This window comes from Podarcis cretensis, assembly GCF_951804945.1.
Source record: "Podarcis cretensis genome assembly, chromosome: 5".
NCBI lineage: Eukaryota > Metazoa > Chordata > Lepidosauria > Squamata > Lacertidae > Podarcis > Podarcis cretensis.
The window spans coordinates 95,947,500-95,967,383 of NC_137174.1; the positions used below are offsets into that span (position 1 = coordinate 95,947,500).

The window sequence follows — 19,884 nt, forward strand, 5'->3', positions numbered from 1 at the left end:
AGGTTGGGTGGCCATCTGTCATGGATGCTGTAGTTGACATTCCTGCATTACAGGGGATTGGACTGGGTGGCCCTTGGGTCCCTTCCAATTCTAAGATTCTATGATTCTATAATATTATGGAGGCTCTTGACTTACCTAGTTCAGACTGCTTTTCAGTTTTCAGTCTGTTGTGCCCTACTGAGGCCTTGCAGTCTGTTTCTCCACATAAAGGGGATGGAGTCAGGCAGAGCTGGCACACCTGGTTTTGCCGCTTGAGGCATAACAGATCGAGCTGCCCCACCCTGTCGCCACTTTACCACCTGACCTGCCTCCCCTGCTGGTGAAGAAGCAGTGCCAGCATTGGTGCAGATTTCCAGCAACATCTTGACAAAATCTCATGAGATCTCACCAGAAATCAGCACCAATGCTTCCGCCACTTCACCAGTGATTGAGGCAGCAGGGTGGGCAGGGGGACACTGCCTTGCCTCTGGGACTTCCGACGCCCAAGACGGTGTCACCACTCTGCCTCATTGGTGGGCCAGGCCTGGAGCCAAGTTTAAGGGCCAAGCCATCTTGTGAGGCAGAGTATAAATTCTTAATAAACAAACAGATAAACAAATACTGGAAAGCAGGATCAGTGTCCCTGGATGACCATGGAAATTGTAGTATAACACAACAGAGAGATGGGTTAGTACTGTGCTGCTGCAGCCGCTGTTCTAACCAAGTTCATTATGCGAGTCTAACAATATGCTTCTTAACAAAATAAAAAAATTCCTTCCAGTAGCACCTGAGAAACCAACTAAGTTTGTTATTGGTATGAGCTTTCGTGCACACTTAGTAGTATGCTTCTTAGTAGCTGCTGCCTGGGGGTGGGGCTGAGCTCCCTGAGGGAAATTCAAGGGTGGATTTGCAGCCCCCCCTGAAATTTACACCTGTGAGTTGGAATATAGTTTATAACGTTGAATGCAAAGACCTCATATATACTTTATAGAAACATCATGTATACTTTATAAACATAATAAAAATTTCAGAATATTCCTGCACAAATTTGGCCCTGTGATAGACCACAGTTGGCTGATGACAGCCTTTCATGTTATTCTCTTCCCTTCAATTATTACAGTTCCACATACTATAATTAACCATACTGGTGGTGCAATAAAAATAAATGGTTCACATTGAATTAATTCCTGGAAGGCTTAATTCCAACACTATTATTATATGGTCTCAGACCATTAGCCTTATTGTCCTGTATAAAAGGGTGTTGCAAGTATATGTCTATGTAAATTAAAAGCCAACAGAGAAGGAGCATCCTACACAGCCAGAAGTGCTAGACGGAGACAAGTGCCAGAGTGAGAGAGAGAAGGCAGGGAAATGTTGGGCATACGATTATTTTTGATTGCTCTGCTGGTGGGTCTTTTGATTCTGTACTTCCTGAAACAGCTCTGGTGGTCACGCAGACGCTTCCCTCCAGGACCCCTTCCACTTCCTGCCATTGGAAGCATGTGGCGGACTGCGATCAGGCTCTATCAAGAGACATTCACTAAGGTACTTCTTTCTAAATAACTGGCTGGGAAGGAGAATTCATGAAGCGAAGCATGAATTATTTTCTTCTCGTAGTAACTGTGGTTAACTATGGTCTTTGTGAAATCTTCTGGCATGAATTGTGCATGGGAAATCAGTATGTAATATCTAGGAGACTAAGAGTGCAGTCTTCCAGGACGTGGCGGATGTTCAAAGGCAGTTAGTTTAAGCACTCATGTTATTTTCACACCAACCCTGCCGTTGGGCTGAGAGCTAGAGACTAGCCCAAGGTCACTCAGTGAGCTTTGGGGCAGAATTGTGCTTTCTACCTGCTTCTCCCCAATCCCAGTCCAACACTCTGCCCATTGGAAAGTCATCAAAGAAAAGCATCTCGCCAGGGCTGGGTACTCTAACGAATTTAACCTGAAAGGCATTTTGAAAGTGTCTGGCACACTCAAGAACTGACTTCTTGTTAGCATCTTTGAGTTACAGAAAGACCTCTGAAGTGTCTTCAGAGGCCAGTGCACTCTCACACACTTGTGGGTAGATTCAGGGACAGAAAATCTGATAGCTTAGTTCAGACTGGAGAATAAATAGGCTTCTTCTTTTTTCAGCTGCCCAGATAAAAAGTGAAATGCGCAAATACCGGTACTTTAAAATCCGATTCACAGTATGAATGACCAATGCCAAATGGGCAAACCCCCTCTTGTTCAAAAAATTTAAAGGTACAGGAAAGGTTAGCTATGTAGGCATGCTAGGATTGAAACATGAGGTTGTACAATGAGAGTGGCTCAGAAAACTCAGAAGAGGGAAGAAAAAAGCTAAGCAATTTATCAGGAGCTAGTGATCAGTGTGTTTGTTTCAACTCAGAAGCATATCCAGTGGAGCCACAACAATGTGTTCCCTTTAATTTCCAGCTAAGAGGCATATAAGCTCATAAACACATGTGCTGATGCATTTATCTGTTTCAAAATGTTGCTGCACCAGCATTACTCAAGCAGCTGCTAGCAGTTGGCCCCAAAGGGAGATGGATTAACAGTTAGTGATGTTACCAGGCACACCCATTAGAAACCTACCACACAGCTGGCTGAAACATCAAATGTGTTACCAAAGTAGGTGGCATAAAAAAAAGAGCAGAGGCATCTCTGGGTGCTGTCCCATCTGTTCGCAACATCACTTTATGCATGATAAAGTATACCCTAGATGCTGCTATGCCATCAAACCAAGTCTTCATACTTCTCCTTTCAGCAGATCCTCTGGCACAGCTCACCAGCTCTTCTTAATGAATATATTCACACTGTATGTTGTTGTTCCCTCCCCTCAGTTAGTACTTCCCCACCCTCCCTGAATTCTAGAAACCTGAGGTCCCTTTTAGGCATGTATGCAGGTAGCTGATTACCTGTGCACAGACCTTTTTTATGAAGGGGGGGCAGGAGATGCAAGTTTTCTGATATATCAGACTTGCGCAAAACAGTATGCTAAAAAGCAGTGTGTGTCTTGCTTGGCCCCACCAGTAGCCCACCCTCCTTCAGTTCTGGAAACCTGAGGTCCATTGTGGGCATGTACACATGGATTTGTTCACCTGTGTGTACACAGACAGCCCCCCCCCTGAGATAGTTTTCTGATATACCAGGCTTGTACAAAACAGTGGTTTGAAGGGGGAAATGTGGGGAAATGGCCAGCAGCCCACAGAGGAATGTCTTGTTAGCAAAAGTAGGGGAACGTGATGATTAGGGATGGAGGGGAAATTCAAATTATTTAAAGAGCAGCCAGACAACTTCACGGCTTACTAGCAGTCCAGGTATACAGGTAGTGATAGGAGTGGCTGGATGGATCAGGCAAAAGTGGGGCCAGTGGGGCCAGGCAAAAAGAAGAGTGGCTGTCTATGTTGCCTTCAGATTTGAAGCACTTAGGTGTGGCTGCCTCGTTCTCAAACAATCTCTGGAAGCCCTGGGTGAAGGGATGAGGTCAAACAGACTGAAGCTGAATTGAGAAGTTGGAGGTGATACTCCATGCCAAGTGCGACAATGCTCATATTCCAAGTTAGATTTCAAGCCCGGGCACAACTGAAGTGAATTGATTACTGGTATATCCCTTCATTTTGCTGTGTCTTTTAATGCTATGGGAGCAACTACATTCTTTGCGAGCAGCTCCAACTGGAATAGCTTGTAATTTGCTGTAACCCTGAATGTGTTGGAATATGAGTACTACGCAGCTGCAAACAAGCAGCTTGATGTTTACATCACATGATGTGGCTAGCCCTGGGAAAGGATGTACCAGGCAGTTCACAGGGCGGTTCACAGGGATTTGTTCTTTGTGTAATATGAGACCTTCCTGTTGTTTTTGTGAAGGAAGTCTCTCTCAGTTGCTCGGAGGAGACTGAACTCATGTTTTGTACAATTGTACAGTTGTACAGACAGAAATAAACCGTAGATGAAACAGACTTTCTGACTTTCTTCTTTCTCCTGCTGGTATGCAAGGATCAAAGGGGTGTGCATCTTCCACGCAGGGAGATGTTGCCTATCAAGATGTTCCTGGACTGCGGGGAAGCCAGCCAGGGTAGATCACCGGTAAACAAGCCCCGGGAGCCGGGGAGAGGGGGCCAGCCTCTTCCGAGGGGCAAGTTTTCCAACAGAATGTTGCTGCAATCATTCTTCCTTCTGGTTTTATTTCCATTTCCATTGGATGAGATGGCAGGACATCCAGAACTGGGATCATCAGTGTGTTGTTGTTGTTGTTAAAACTAATAGGAGTGTGCCAGATTTAGATTGGGTCACAGTTTGATTTGATTTGATTTCCACTTCCCAATCTACTATTTGCCTACTTGTGCAAATTAAACAAATACAAATGGTTGCCATATATTTTGACCTTTGCGGCAAATCTGCTTTAGAAAGGTATGATCTGAATTTGTTAAAAACAACCACCACCAAACATGAATTTTCCCATCGTGCCATCTTATTCTGCCTTCCAGTTAAAAACACGCAGCCCACTTTAACAGACCAGCAGGTTAGCAGACACAATAAGGATATGAAAACTTGGGGCAGTTGTCCATGGAAGAGCCTTTGCTTTTTGAATAAAGCCATGCAGAAACTGACAATAACCTTGCAAGCATATGATGGAACAGGCCTACAAGCATGCATGGATATGCACGGTATCAAAAATCAGATTACCATTATGTATCCTACTTTGGTGCCATGAATAAAGAGAACTGGATATAACCAGAAGACACAGACTAGGTGAGAGAACCTGAAGTTCACAAATTAACCTGAAAGAACTGTGTGACTAATGTCTCTGCTCTCTTTTTTCCAAATGGCAGCGGACAAAACAAAATGGAAACACAGAGCGACCTGTGATGCCTTTCCTTAGAGCTGTAGCAAATGAAAAGGGTAAGTTGTTCCAAGGAAGAAGTCTACTGGTCTTCTCTCCAGAGACATCTTAAGAGAGCAGTTCCCAAGTGTTAAAATGTAATACCTGAGCCTTTCTGGTGTTCTGTTGAAGGTTGTAAGAGGTTTAATTGCAAGGTATAAGTAAAGTAATTATTTGGGGTTCATTTGTAAAGGGCATGACCCAAATACAAAAGTGGGTCATGACCTACAAGTTGGGAAATGCTTCCTTAAGCCAGTCCTGTGATAGAATCCCTAACAACTGAAGGGTTTTTTTTGGTTTTGTTTATATCCCACCCATAATCAGAAGATCTCAGGGCAGGTCACAATCAGCTACAATATCAATTAAACAACAAAAATAATAACACCCAGCCCAAAATCGCGAACATTTCTCAGCTGAATATTAGTTACCAAAAGCCTTTACAAAAAGCCATGTTTTCTACTGAGTGAGAGCAACACAAAAGGGAGTTGAATTTCATGGGCTAGGGAGCTGAGGATCTCGAGCGCCAACACACAGAAAGCCCACCCATGCCTTATTTCCAAAGGTATCGTAACTTTGGGTGGAATGCTGAGGATGGCTCCCCAGGAGGTCTTAATTCAAGGGCAGGACTATACAGAGAAAGGTCTCTAGATTATTCAATGCTTTCTAGATTATTCGTAACACCTGGTTTTTGGATCAGATATGTTTTGGTAGCCGATGCAATTCTTTCACAACAGATGTAACATGGCTCTGACTAGTTTATTATAATTTATAAAAAATTATTAATATAGTGCCTCATAGCCAAGCTGCCTATTTCAGTAGCTGCAATTTCCAAGCAGATCTCACTGCAATGATCCAAACAGGAGGTTATCAGAGCATGCATTTCTGTGGCTAGTCTTGTTTGAGGAACATCTATAGCTGCCAAACAAACCAGGGCTGGGGGAAGACACTGTGCCCCCTGAGATCCTTGGGTTTCCAGTGACGAGACAAGGTCCAATAGTTACTTTCGTAACTTGCAAGTCAAGTCCAGCTAGGGTGAGAATCCTGCAAGTGACGCCACAGTCATCACCAGATGCATGCTTTCCAAATTATAATTTCAAAACGAAAGCCAGGTGAATCCCCACAGGTGAATGTTATAGCCTTGGTGGTAGACATTGACAGCAGAAACCAAGTGTTCAAAGGTGCAGCTGAGTACTGTATCTACTTTGTTTAGAACAGCTAGTCCTTATGCCATAAACTTTGCTAACCATAGTCTCCACAAATGACAGAGAGTTTTGGGTCTTTATATTCCGTGAATAACCGGTAGTTGGCTTGAATATAGTATCTCTAAGAGGCATTTCAAACAATACTTTTAATGGTTCAGATCTTGTATTTTCCAATGAACGCATCTGGAAGCAACAGAGACAAATTGGGCAGTCTGTTATGAAGAAGCTGGCGATGAGGAAGCAAGGGTTGGAGCACTATATAAAAGAGGAGGCTCATCAGCTTGTGGGTACTTTTTCCCTTGTAAAAGGTATGTGAGACTACTAGATGATTTTATTTGTTCATATGAGTATTTATATTAACACCACCCTCACAAAAAGTGTCAGAGCAGTGTACAGCAATATAAAACCATTAAAAGCACCATTAAAATGACTAGCATGATTATAATAATCATAAAAATGATTATGCTGGCAGATATCTTAGTCTCCAGGTTTTGCTTTGTTTCCTTTGCAATCTATGCATATTTTGGAGCAGAATTTGATGCATTTTAGTTGCTTTTTAATATGTTAAGAAAATTGCTTCTTTAGTCCCACTATGAAATTTTACTCTTAGTATTATCGTGAGAACAGGATTGATGTCTTCACTTCATATAGCTGCAAAAATCTTCACTTTCAGGGCAGCCATTTGACCCTTTGCTACCCATCACTAATTCAGTGTGCAATGTGGTATGCGCTATGGCTTTTGGTCATCGGTATTGTGCTGAAGACGAAAATTTCCAGAAGCTCACTCAAGCTATTGATCTTGCCTTAAAATGTGGAGGTAGCTTCATTTTTGCTGTAAGTAGACTTTTTCTTTCCAGCTGAGTCACACAGGTGTCCCCAGAGCCCTAGCCTCCTGCTAGCATTCAGAGAGACACTGTGGTTGGTCACAGTGAGGGAACCTGACCTGAAATGCCCCTTCAGCCTTGGGGCAAACACTATTCATCAGTCTAACCCATTTCACAGAGATATTATGAAAAAAGTGGAGAGCCATACACTAGGTTATTTCAAGGAAAGATGGGGTTAATTTTAACTAATGATCATTCTTAGGCTACGTACACATTCCATTTTCTCCTTCATGCATCACTGCCTTGCCGTGGCGAAGGGGCTTGAAAAACTCAAAGAAGCTAGGAGCTATACCGTGCAGGGCCACCCAAGATGGACAGGTCATAGTGGAAAGTTTTGACCAAACGTGATCCACCTGTAGTAGGAACCGGCAAGCCACTCCAGTATCCCTGCCAAGAAAACTCAATGGACAAAGACAACAGGCATATAAAAGTTATGACGCTGGAAGATGAGCCCCTCAGGTTGGAAGGCATCCAACATGCTACTGAGGAAGAGCAGAGGACAAGTACAAATAGATTCAGAGCTGATGAAGCGGCTGGGCCAAAGCCGAAAGGCCGCTCAGTTGCAGATATGCCTGGAAGCGAAAGGAAAATCCAATGCTGTAAAGAAAAATATTGCATAGGAACCTGGAATGTAAGAACCATGAACCTTGGTAAACTGGATATAGTCAAAAATGAGATGGCAAGAATTAATATTGATTAATAAATATTTTAATATAAATATATAAAAAATATTTTAAATACATATTTAATATTAAATATTTAATAAATATTGAATAGTGCTCAATGGAAGGACAGATCCTGAAGCTGAGGCTCCATGAGAAGAGAAGACTCCCTGGAAAAGACCCTGATGTTGAGAAAGATTGAGGGCACAAGGAGAAGGGGACAACAGAGAACAAGATGGTTGGACAGTGTTCTCAAAGCTACGAACATGAGTTTGACCAAACTGTGGGAGGCAGTGGAAGACAGGAGTGCCTGGTGTGCTTTGGTCCATGGGGTCATGAAGAGTTGGATACGACTAAACGACTAAACAACAGCAACACAAACTCTGCATCTGAAGCCCGCATTCCCAGCATGCTTGCACTCCTGTCTTGGCGATGTCTACACTGGCTTGGTCATGTACGTAGATGGCAGAATCCCCAGGGACGTGCTCTGTGAGGAGCTGGCTTCAGGCACCAGGCCATCTGGCAGACCAACTCTGTACTACAAAGATATCTGCAAACATCAGACATGAAGGCTAGCAACATCACTCTCACACACACCCTTTGTAGGAATCCCTTGCAGATGACCACGGTGCTTGGAGACCGTCCGGTCATGTATCCACAGCGGTGACCAGAGGAGGAATGACTGATGGGAGGAGCTCAGAGACAAGAAATGCCATAGTGCACCCAGAGACCTCACCTGTCTCTAGTGCAGAGGAGACATCCCCAAAAGTAATGTCATCCTCCTCCATCTGCTAAACGAAGTTTATTGCTTTGCAATACCGCAGGTGAACTTCTGGGAAAGTGATAAGAGGAGAAGGATAACATCACATTCTGCAATGTGTTCCTCACCCAGAGATTAGGAAATGGATAGTACTCCACTGACTCTCTTCCCTTGGAGGTGGAAGATGGGCAGGAAGATTGCTGGTAGGGAGGGAAGCTGTGATACCTTCCATATTAGGCAGCCCTACACCCTCATAATCCTGAATTAATCCAGAGTAAATGGATTAGGTTCTCTGTATGTTCGTTAGACAGCCATAAAGATATTATGGGTTAGTGCTGGTACTGCCCAAATGCAATGGGAATCGTGTAGAATAAAATTCTGCTCTTATATATTATTAATAAATATAATTTGCATGTTTTGGGAAAGCCACAAATACCAGTGTTCCCACAACTACTATTGTACCAGAAATATGGGAGAGAGTGATTTGTTTCAATGTCAAATTTTCATTTACAACTTCTACTAGGATAAACTAGTGGATATGGGAATCAGAAAAAGGTGTTTCACTCACTGAGCTCCAAGATACCAGGATGCCAGGAGGTTAGGAAAGGCTGATCTCAACCATGATACCAAATAGGCATCCAAAAGAAGTTGGGTCATGGAACATGTTACTGGGCTTCTTCATGGTAATTACTGGTTTTTGTTTTTATATTCTTCAAAGCTCCGTGAAATGTTCCCTTGGATCCTGAAGCGTCTTCCAGGGCCACACAAGAAGGCTCTGTCCTCTAGGGAGTTTGTGGTTTTATTTGCAAAGGAGGAGATGAAGAAGCATAAAGAACATCATCTCCTACGTGAGCCACAGGATTTCACTGATTTCTATCTACTTCAAATGGAGAAAGTAAGTATCTGTTTTATATGTGAACAATTCCCTGCAAGGATTGTAAGGCAACCACCAGGATTTTCTGGGTTGCTAATAATATTTGCATTCAGTCCCCCCTCAATGGCACTTCCCAGAGATTATTGTTAGCTAGTAAAGTGGATTACAAACCCCACATGTGCATGCATTGAAAATAATAGGAAAAGAAATATTTTTGTATGTTTGATGGCAAATATGCTTGAATGGTCAAGGGCATTCAAATACATTCTTTGTGTAATTATGCTATTTAAATGACTAAAGATTAGTCTCCTTTCCAAATTAAAACATGTTCTGAGATTGCAGAAAAGATAATGTTTTTTATTCACCCTGATTATGTGAATTTATTTCTTACAATTTTGACTTTCCCTTTAGGGATGGGGGTGAAATTTGATTCCGTTTGCATAAAAGCATGGCTTTTATGCTTGGTTTGAGCGAACTGAAATGCAGCCTACTTCAAAATCAACATTTCTCTGAATCTTACAGTGCAGTTCTTCAGCAAAATAATGTGTACAAAAATGCATATACTAGGATAGTGAGCATATAAATGTATATATTAGTGTGTGTGGGGGAAATGTCAGAAAAGTGCACATTAGGCAAAATTACACTTATTTATTAAGAGAAATTAGCACTAAGATGCTGATGGAATTTCACGTGAACTTTTTAAAAAAAAGAAATTTGCAAACTAGTAAGGAAATGTGGAGAACCAAACTTAAGGTTGAGAAAATGAGAAACAGTGGCAAATTTAACTATTATTTAACTCAAATTCCACTTAGAACTCCCACCAGTTCTAAAAAAATTAAAGGGAGCAAGGATCTTTAAGCAGAGTTCCATAGGTACAGGTTTCTGTGGGATCAGTGGGAAAGTTGAGAAAAATAGATCCCAGAATCCACTTTATAGGGTCCAGGGGGATCCAAATCGAAAGTTAGTTCAGGCAAAACCAGAGAAAAGGGTTTGAGAATAAAACACTGATGTCTTAACCTTCCAAGGAACTAATCTAAAACACAAGAAATTTCATTTTTCCTGCTTTCATTCTGTTCCATGGCTCTGCAAAAAGAAGACCCTGTTTCCCCAGCACATTGGGGGGGGGGGGTTGTGTGCATAAAGATCCTCAGCAACCCAGATTTGATATGCATGAATCCACTACACACTTACTTCCTCATAATCTCAAAATGTTTGGGAAGAACTGCTGCTTTGCTGTCTGCTGTTTTAGAAGGATGCCTGAGATGTCCTTTTTTCAACCCACCCACCCCTTCAATGTCAGTGTAGGATTACTAATTGAGGTACAGAACTGCATGCAAGGATTTTTTCATGCTCACCTGTCATGCCGGGATGGCCAGGATGCAATTTGTTACAAATAATCTTTCATCTTTCTATTGCCATCAACAGAGCCAGGGTGACCCCAACTCTGTCTATAATGCAGAGAACCTGGCCCAGTGTATACTTGACCTCTTTATAGCAGGGACAGAGACGACTGCTACTACTCTGCAGTGGGCACTGCTCCTCATGGCAACTCATCCAGATATCCAAGGTGAGTCCTGTGCGATGCCTTTCATGCAGCAATGTTTTGGTTAAGGGTGTGAGGCCTTATGAAATATGAAGAAAAATGACAAGATTCTATCTACTTTCAACCATCTGTATGGAGAAACAGCTGAGTTAAGAATCTTAACAGTGAACCAACAGGCCAACAGGTACAAACAAGAGGGATAGCTCAGATTTCCTTTTTGCCAGGTCGCCTGCAATTTGCCCTGGTTCTGGAGTTTCCAGACTGAAATATATTTGGAGTCCTGCAGTGATTTCATGCTCTTTATTGCAGCTTGTAAAACAGTGACCGAGTTTCCCCCCAAACCTCAGGCTTTTATATACATTAATTACACAATGAGTCCCATCTGATTGACTGATTCTGCTTCCCTCCTGGAGCCTGATTGGTCTTCTCCTGCAGGCCAATCAGTTGTTGCATTCTAGGATCCTACCTGCCTATTGTTCTAGGATCCAAGCTTAGTACATAACACAGACAGACCTGCTCCTATGCCCATTGATTTGGGATAATGGGAAAAAAATTCTCTCCACTTTACTCAGGATAGTTTACTCTTCTATTTTCCTGACTCAAGCTCTCTCTCTCTCCCCCTTCAACCCCACACCCTGCAGCAGAATCTCCCTCTAGTTTCCAACTTCCATTTCTATTTCTGACTAAAGGAATTGTGAAAATGAGATTTCTCCAAGCTTTGGACTGTATGTAAAAAAAACCCTGTTTTATCTATAGTCAGTTTTCTCCAAGTGGAATCCAACTGCATCTACAGGGAACTGATGTCCATAGGAACACAACCATATTTTGAAGTGTATTTCAGCACCACTGAGTTTCCTTTAAAATGCCTGGATTTTCCACTTCACTCCATAGCTCAATTGCCTTTCAGGTTTCTTTAATGTAATTGTTAGAAGCAATACAAAAAAGAGAGCACAATTTCAGGCAATATTAGCAAAGCGTCCAGAATAAAGCTTCCATTCCCACCATTTTCATCAGAGAAAGTCCACAAAGAGGTGGAAGGTGTTTTGGGTTCCTCTCGGTCAGTCTGCTATCAAGATTGGAAGAAAATGCCATTCACCAGTGCTGTGATTCACGAGATCCAACGCTTAAAATATGCCTCCTTATTCAGTATCATCAGACAATATGCAAAGGATGTGAACATCTTTGGATTTCTCATGCCCAGGGTAAGGAAAATTGATACGGTTGCATTCCATATTCCATGAGTAAGGAGCAATGCAGAAGCTTCTGTGTAGTGCATAGACTGAAGGGCAAGCAATTCAATATCCCTTCCCCTGAAAAAAGGTATTGCAGTGACCCAGGGTTAATATTCTTTCTAAAATAACTCCCCCCCCCTGCCCTGCCCCACATTCTTCAAAAGAAAAACTGCATGAACAGTGCCTTAACACCAAACGCTCTTCATTTGGTTCCACTGATGGCCATAGCATCTGTGCCAGATTCAAGAATGAGGATTTGAAACAGAACAGTGAATAATGTGTTTTCAGTTTATTCTTGCTGAAATATTTTCCCTAGTGGTTTCACAACAGGACTCTTCTTCCCTAGCTTTTTGGCAATCTCCCTGAATATGCTTTTTATTACCACTCAGATGAAGCTTGGGTATATAAGAAGTGCGCAAAGATTTGTACTGGGAACGAGGGACTACCTGAATAGTGCTGGCCTGGATGCATTCTAAGTCAATTTTCATTCATTTCAGGGAACTTTTATTAACCCAGATCTGAACTCTGCTGTTCTTGATAATAAGCAATGGAAGACCCCTGAAGAATTCAACCCAAATCATTTTTTGGACAAAGATGGGAATTTTGTGGCCAGGGGAGAATTTCTGCTATTTGGTTCAGGTAAACATAGCAGTGATTTATTATTATTATTTTTATAGTTGCTGGGTTGTTTCAGAGAGGCAGATGCTTCTGTAGGGTTTTTATTTCCAAAGAATACATGATTATTTGCTGCTCATAGCGTTGGGGTCATGCTGCTCATGATCGGTGGGCACTGAATTTCTCTTATGAGTCTTTCCTCATAGTGCTTTCAGGCCTCAAGTTTACCAGCTTATCAATATAGATTTGCTTTCACATTTCTATACACTAGGGGTTCGTTAGTTACTGGTGGATAGCTCAGTCTGTAGATCGTGAGATTCTTAATCTTAGGGTCATTTGTGTTGGGCAAAAGATTCCTGCATTGTATGAAGGTTGGATTAGACGATCCTCGTGGTCCCTTCCAACTCTATGATTCTATGAAATAAAAAAATTCCTTCCAGTAGCACCTTAAAGACCAACTAAGTTAGTTCTTGGTATGAGCTTTCGTGTGCATGCACACTTCTTCAGATACATTGAAACAGAAGTCACCAGACCCTTCTATATAGTGAGAAGGTGGGGAGGGGTATTACTCAGAAGGGTGGTGGGATTGGGTGATTGGCAGATAGCTGTGATGAGCCTGTTGACGACTCTTAACGACTGCAATAGGTCTTACAGGAAAAAGCAAGGGGTGAGAAGGTGAAAAATGGCTTTGTCATGTATAATGAGGTAAGAATGCACACGAAAGCTCATACCAAGAACTAACTTAGTTGGTCTTTAAGGTGCTACTGGAAGGAATTTTTTTATTTTGTTTTGACTATGGCAGACCAACACGGCTACCTATCTGTATATGATTCTATGAGTTTGTGGGCCAAAGCAAGCCTCCCCCCCCCCATGGTAGCCCAAAGTTGAAAAAGGAGGTGTGGAGATAGCAGGAGTTATAACAACAAGGGGAGCTGCTGATGGAACACTTTGGGTAGTGGCAAAGGAGCTTCACCTCCCAACCTGTGTTCCCTACCCAGAGTCAAAACTAGTTGTTGTCTGTGGTAGATGTACCTGGAGAATAAGGCTCCATAGGTAATACTCATTTCTTGCCTTTCCTTTCTCTCTTCCACAGTGGATTCTGTGTGCTTGGAGGAGCAGCTTGCAAGAATTGAGCTCTTCATTTTCTTCAGCAATTTGTTGAGGGCGTTCATCTTCCAGCTGCCAAGTGGTGTGAAAAAATCCAGTGAACCCCACAAAGTGGGACTGACAACTTATCCCCATTCTTATAAACTCGTTGCCATTCCTCGCAGCAGGGCATCATAAACTATCAACACAGTTTGAGCAGCCTATTTATTACCATAAATTTCTCGGTTCTGCTCTGAGGTGGAACTTCTATCAAAAGTTGCATTAGACCTACGATATAATACATTGCTAAATCAATTTCTGTTGCCAAATACAGTTCTTCTTTGTTTGCTGTTCATACACAAGTACTCAGTACAGATTTCTTGTGATGTTTAAAACCAGATGTTTATCAGTTTGTGCTTTTCAAAGAACATAAGGAATGCTTATTTATTGAATAAAATTGCTGCTATGGTTTATTTTATCAGCTCGTAGGAGACTGCATATGCTCTCTTAGGTGATGAATTACATCCTAAAAGATATCAGTAGCAGAGTTTGCAGGCCAAAGCCCTGTGACCCCATTGTTGCAGTAGCAACAAATAACTGGACGGGACAATAAGTATATATCGGGATCAAACAGGACACAACTTTGTTGATTATCAATGTGAATGGTTTGGCATCAGAATCGAGCACGTTGCCTCCAAAAGGGGTAATAGTGACTAGGCAGTAGTTCTTGTAGACCCCCTTTTTAAGGAGTAGTCACACCATTGCGTTTCTTGTCTAATGATGCATTAACCACACTCTCAGCCACCCAGTCAACCCCTGTTGGCTAGCCAGAATAAGCCATGATGGGCAAGGGTCAACAGAGCATGGAGTTGGCTGAACTGCTGCAGGAGTCTTGTCCACATCCTCGGGCCATTAAAGCTAAAACCATTTCCATGAAACTGGGTAATATGGTGCACTGCACAGTTCATCAGATCTGTCACAACAGCAACATTATGCCTGTTCTGCCCCCCATAATGGTCAGCTATTAATCTGTGTATTAGTATTAAAAGGTAAAGGTAAAGGTACCCCTGCCCGTACGGGCCAGTCTTGACAGACTCTGGGGTTGTGCGCCCATCTCACTTAAGAGGCCAGGGGCCAGCGCTGTCCGGAGACACTTCCGGGTCACGTGGCCAGCGTGACATCGCTGCTCTGGCGAGCCAGAGCCGCACACGGAAACGCCGTTTACCTTCCCGCTGGTAAGCGGTCCCTATTTATCTACTTGCACCCGGAGGTGCTTTCGAACTGCTAGGTTGGCAGGCGCTGGGACCGAGCAGCGGGAGCGCACCCCGCCGCAGGGATTCGAACCGCCGACCTTTCGATCGGCAAGCCCTAGGCGCTGAGGCTTTAACCCACAGCGCCACCTGCGTCCCCTGTATTAGTATTAGGTAGAAGGAATAACAACACTGCCCCTTTTAGAAAAGATAGTGCCTTTCCCCACTTTTTAAACCTCAAGGCAGGTTGAGAAATGTAGGCACAGCAATATTCTAGTTCCTATTGGGTCTGCCTCTCAGAGCGGTAAAATACCTCCCTTCTTCCTTTGTTTCAGTCTAGTGCAGGCATGTCCGAAGTCTGGCCTGGTGGCTTAATCCAGCCCGCTGGTCGGTTTAATCCAGCCCCTGTGGCAGTTAATTTGCTGGGGGGGGGGTGTCGTAAAAGAAGGTCAACAACTTCAATCCTAAAAAAGTTCAAGAACTTTGGTGTAAAATCCCAAGAAAAATCTCTTCAATCCTAAAAAAAGCTCAGCAACTTTGGTCAGTCCTCATGCATGTTCACTTCATCAAATCTGGCCCCATTTGAAAAAAGTTTGGACACCCCTGGTCTACTGCTTGCATACCTAGAAAGAAGGGTGAACTCATTTGTTCTTACATAACCCCACGGACTCCAAAGAGAACTTCATCCTATTGGAATATGATTAATATTTCTATTTGTGCCTTGATTCTCTTCAATAAATCTATGAATGAGAGCTTTGTGGACTTTTGCTGAATACTATCCAGATCGAGAGAGAAGTCTCAGGACGGAATAATGGCGACCCAAGTTTATGTATCCCAAGTGTGAAGAGTGCAGTTGTGCTCATGTCCTGCTTGTGGGCGCCCCCTAGACATCTGGTTGGTCTGATCCAGTGGGGCTCTTCTTCTCTTCCTATTTTGCTTTAGTTAGCAATTGTGTCTGGGTGATGTGAGAGTGAAACCTACGTTTTGTTAATGCTCCAGTGTTGCAGCATCTTTCTTGCTCCGCTTCCAACTGATACATCTGAGGAGGTGTTAGTAGTCACAGCAATAGAATGACTTGTTTACACCCATTTTATCTATCTTCTAGATCTCCATGAGTAGAGAGATTATTATTAGTCCTCGCAACAGAATGGGCTGTAGACGCCTGTTTTATCTACGTTTTGGATCTCAGTGACTAGGATGTTACATGTCTTCTCTCACCAAAATTGTCACTGTTGCCAGCTGAGGGAACTTAATAGTAGCCTGGATATTTTACCTTCTTCTTTGGTGACTAATCTCTCCCCTGCTCATTGTTTCTTGCTTAGAAAAACTTTCCTACAAAACTAAATTTCAATCTCTCTAGGGAGGAAAAATTATCATAGAAAATGTATTATCCCCTACCTTCTGCTATATGATAAGTAGACATGGTTATTTAGCAAAGGCTAAATAAATAAATAAATGATTTTTTTTAAGCACAAAAATGGATTTTTCTTTGAATTGGATAAAAGTTCATGCTTATACAGAAACTACAAAAGAAGCAAGGGCAGGGTGGACATATGCCCTTACTTTACAGTCCTCTGAAGGGCTCTCCAAACCAAATCCACTTAACAACAACAACAACAACTTATTATTTATACCCCGCCCATTTGGCTGGGTTTCCCCAGCCACTTTGAAGGCAGCTCCCAACAAAATATTAAAAACACAATAAAACATTAAAAACTTCCCTAAACAGATAAAGATAACCTGAGGAACTGAGGGCAGGGAGCTGAAGTTGCTCATCAGCAACTAGCAGCTGACAGCAGACTAAATGGGCACACATGCCCCAGAGTACAGATGCCTTCAGGAGAGTGAGATGTATTGTATTTAAATTATTTCTAAATTTGCATTAATTTGAATCAAATTTCTCCTCCAACCCTACTCTCACAACAACCTTGCAAAATAGGTTATCATCATCATAAACTTTATTGCCCTAGCCAAAGGGCATGGCATCATTCACAAAGGGAACAAAAAGAAAAGCAATAAAAACCATAAAAACATCAGGCACTGCAGATACAATAAACCACGATCACGTCTCCTAAAAATTATTTGTTGCATACGATAGAATAGCAAGGGGTTCTCAGGTAGGATGTGCCAGCTTAAATGTCCAAATCACCTTTGCAATTGACCGCTATTTTACAAAATAGGTTATGCTGAGAGTGTCTGCTCTAAAGTCACCCAGTGATCTTTCATGGTTGAGGGCTCATCCACACTTAGCTTTTGCCCTGTGCTTTCTAGACATGGGTTGGGGCTTTAAACTCTGCCAGTGGGAGGGAAGCAGCCCATCTTCTGGGGAAGGAAATCAGCGTAGCACCAGTGGAGAAGGGGGGCAGATGGGGGAATCAGCGAGGTGGCTCCATGACTCCTTGCCGGAGACCAGCGGGGAGAGCATGGGTCCTCCGCTGCCCACACCCTCCCTGCGCAGAAGGCTTCCACGCAGGGAGAGTAGGCGGAGACTAGGCGTCAAAGAGCTTCTTTGCTGGAAGAAGTTCAAGAAACGCCCACTGACGGATTCTGCCAGCGATTGAGACAGCCATGGGTGAGTGGCTGTCCGGACAGAAAGTGTTCACTCAGGCAACCCAGCCAGGTGTGGCGCCGATTTATGCACGAGCAACCATTACACCATGGAAACGCGCTCTTAAATGCTTCATCTGATCACTACACCAAACTGGTATTTTAGTCTAACTGGGTTGCCAGCTGGGGCTCACCCAGACTTCAATCAAGTTTCCTGCCTATTAGAACTCTTCAGGCCTTCCTCTTTCTCCTCCTGCACACTCCCAGTTCTGCATCTAAGCAGTTTACCCTGTCCCCACCTTTGGCATGCCCAAGATGAGTTTCCTACATGTTCAAGCCAAGATGCAAATCTCAGTACCAAAGCTGCATTACCCCAAAGGCCTTGCTATAATAATAATAATAATAATAATAATAATAATTTATTATTTATACCCCGCCCATCTGGCTGGGCCTCCCCAGCCACTCTGGGCGGCTTCCATAAAAAGCAAAAATACAATAAAATATCACACGTTAAAAACTTCCCTGAACAGGGCTGCCTTAAGATGTCTTCTGAATGTCAGGTAGTTGTTAATCGCTTTGACATCTGCTGGAAGGGCGTTCCACAGGGCGGGCGCCACTACCGAGAAGGCCCTCTGCCTGGTTCCCTGTAGCTTTACTTCTCGCAGTGAGGGAACCGCCAGAAGGCCCTCGGCGCTAGACCTCAGCGTCCGGGCAGAATGATGGGGGTGGAGACGCTCCTTCAGGTATACTGGACCGAGGCCGTTTAGGGCTTTAAAGGTCAGCACCAACACTTTGAATTGTGCTCGGAAACGTACTGGGAGCCAATGTAGGTCTTTCAAGACCGGTGTTATATGGTCTCGGCGGCCGCTCCCAGTCACCAGTCTAGCTGCCGCATTCTGGATTAGTTGTAGTTTCCGAGTCACCTTCAAAGGTAGCCCCACGTAGAGTGCATTGCAGTAGTCCAAGCGGGAGATAACCAGAGCATGCACCACTCTGGCGAGACAGTCCACAGGCAGATAGGGTCTCAGCCTACGTACCAGATGGAGCTGGTAAACAGCTGCCCTGGACACAGATTTGATCTGTGCCTCCATGGACAGCTGTGAGTCCAAAATGACTCCCAGGCTGCGCACCTGGTCCTTCAGGGGCACAGTTTCCCCATTCAGGACCAGGGAATTCTCCACACCTGCCCGCCTCCTGTCCCCCAAAAACAGCACTTCTGTCTTGTCAGGATTCAACCTCAATCTGTTAGCCGCCATCCATCCTCCAACCGCCTCCAGACACTCACACAGGACCTCCACCGCCTTCACTGGTTCTGATTTAAAGGAGAGGTAGAGCTGGGTATCATCCGCATACTGATGAACACCCAGCCCAAACCTCCTGATGATCTCTCCCAGCGGCTGCATGTAAATGTTGAAAAGCATGGGGGAGAGGACAGAACCCTGAGGCACCCCACAAGTGAGAGCCCAGGGGTCTGAACACTCATCCCCCACCACCACTTTCTGAACACGGCCCAGGAGGAAGGAGCGGAACCACTGTATGACAGTGCCCCTAGCTCCCAGCCCCTCAAGACGGTCCAGAAGGATGTTATGGTCGATGGTATCAAACGCCGCTGAGAGATCCAGCAGAACTAGGAAACAGCTCTCACCTTTGTCCCTAGCCCGCCGAAGATCATCAACCAGTGCGACCAAGGCAGTTTCAGTCCCATGATGAGGCCTGAATCCCGACTGGAAGGGATCCAAATGGTCCGCTTCTTCCAGGCGTGCCTGGAGTTGTTCGGCCACCGCTCGCTCAATCACCTTGCCCAAGAATGGAAGATTTGAAACTGGGCGATAGTTGGCCATCGTGGCCGCATCTAAAGATGGTTTTTTAAGAAGCGGTTTAATAACCGCCTCTTTCAGCGGGTCTGGGAAGGCTCCCTCACGGAGGGAAGCATTCACCACCCCACGAAGCCCATCGCCCAGTCCTTCCCGGCTAGCTTTTATAAGCCAGGATGGGCAAGGATCCAGGAGACAGGTGGTTGGCTTCACTCGTCCAAGCAGCCTGTCCACATCCTCGGAGGTAACAGATTGGAATTGATCCCACTCAACTTGACCAGACAGAACTCTAGCACTCTCCCGCCCCGGCCCTGCTCCCACGGTGGAGTCTACTTCTTCCCGAATCTGAGCGATTTTATCTGCAAAAAACTTTGCAAAATCATTGCAGGAGAACATGTGGCCCGTACTGGGCCCCGATGTTGCAGGTGGTTCCACTAAATTGTGAACCCCCTGAAAAAGTCTCCTGCTGCTGTTTTCTGCAGATGCAATAGAGGCGGTGAAGAAATTTTTCTTCGCCGTCGCTATCGCCACTTGGTAGGCTCGACGTTG

The 19,884-nt window shown here is 43.9% G+C and overlaps 1 protein-coding gene across 5 annotated transcripts; it reads left to right on the plus strand.

The window, feature by feature from the left end:
- The first annotated feature begins 1,256 nt into the window (after positions 1 to 1,256).
- On the plus strand, positions 1,257 to 14,202 carry LOC307217061 (cytochrome P450 2J5-like). 5 transcript variants are annotated; one of them, XM_079978103.1, is made up of 9 exons: positions 1,257 to 1,524; positions 4,817 to 4,886; positions 6,227 to 6,376; positions 6,742 to 6,902; positions 9,093 to 9,269; positions 10,674 to 10,815; positions 11,806 to 11,993; positions 12,521 to 12,662; positions 13,732 to 14,202. In XM_079978103.1, exons 1-9 carry the CDS (start codon positions 1,351 to 1,353, stop codon positions 13,920 to 13,922), a joined length of 1,395 nt encoding a protein of 464 aa, XP_079834229.1. In that variant the 5' UTR covers positions 1,257 to 1,350; the 3' UTR covers positions 13,923 to 14,202. The 5 variants fall into 5 exon arrangements, with proteins under 5 accessions (XP_079834229.1, XP_079834232.1, XP_079834231.1 ...); XM_079978106.1 differs by lacking the exon at positions 1,257 to 1,524 and adding an exon at positions 3,885 to 3,971; XM_079978105.1 differs by lacking the exon at positions 1,257 to 1,524 and adding an exon at positions 3,951 to 4,070.
- Positions 14,203 to 19,884: the final 5,682 nt, after the last annotated feature.

Coding starts and splice junctions, on each gene's coding strand:
- LOC307217061 (XM_079978103.1), top strand. CDS start 1,351: ATGTTGGGCATACGATTATTTTTGATTGCTCTGCTGGTGGGTCTTTTG. Junction 1,525..4,816: donor ATCAAGAGACATTCACTAAG/GTACTTCTTTCT, acceptor TCCAAATGGCAG/CGGACAAAACAAAATGGAAA. Junction 6,903..9,092: donor GAGGTAGCTTCATTTTTGCT/GTAAGTAGACTT, acceptor TATTCTTCAAAG/CTCCGTGAAATGTTCCCTTG.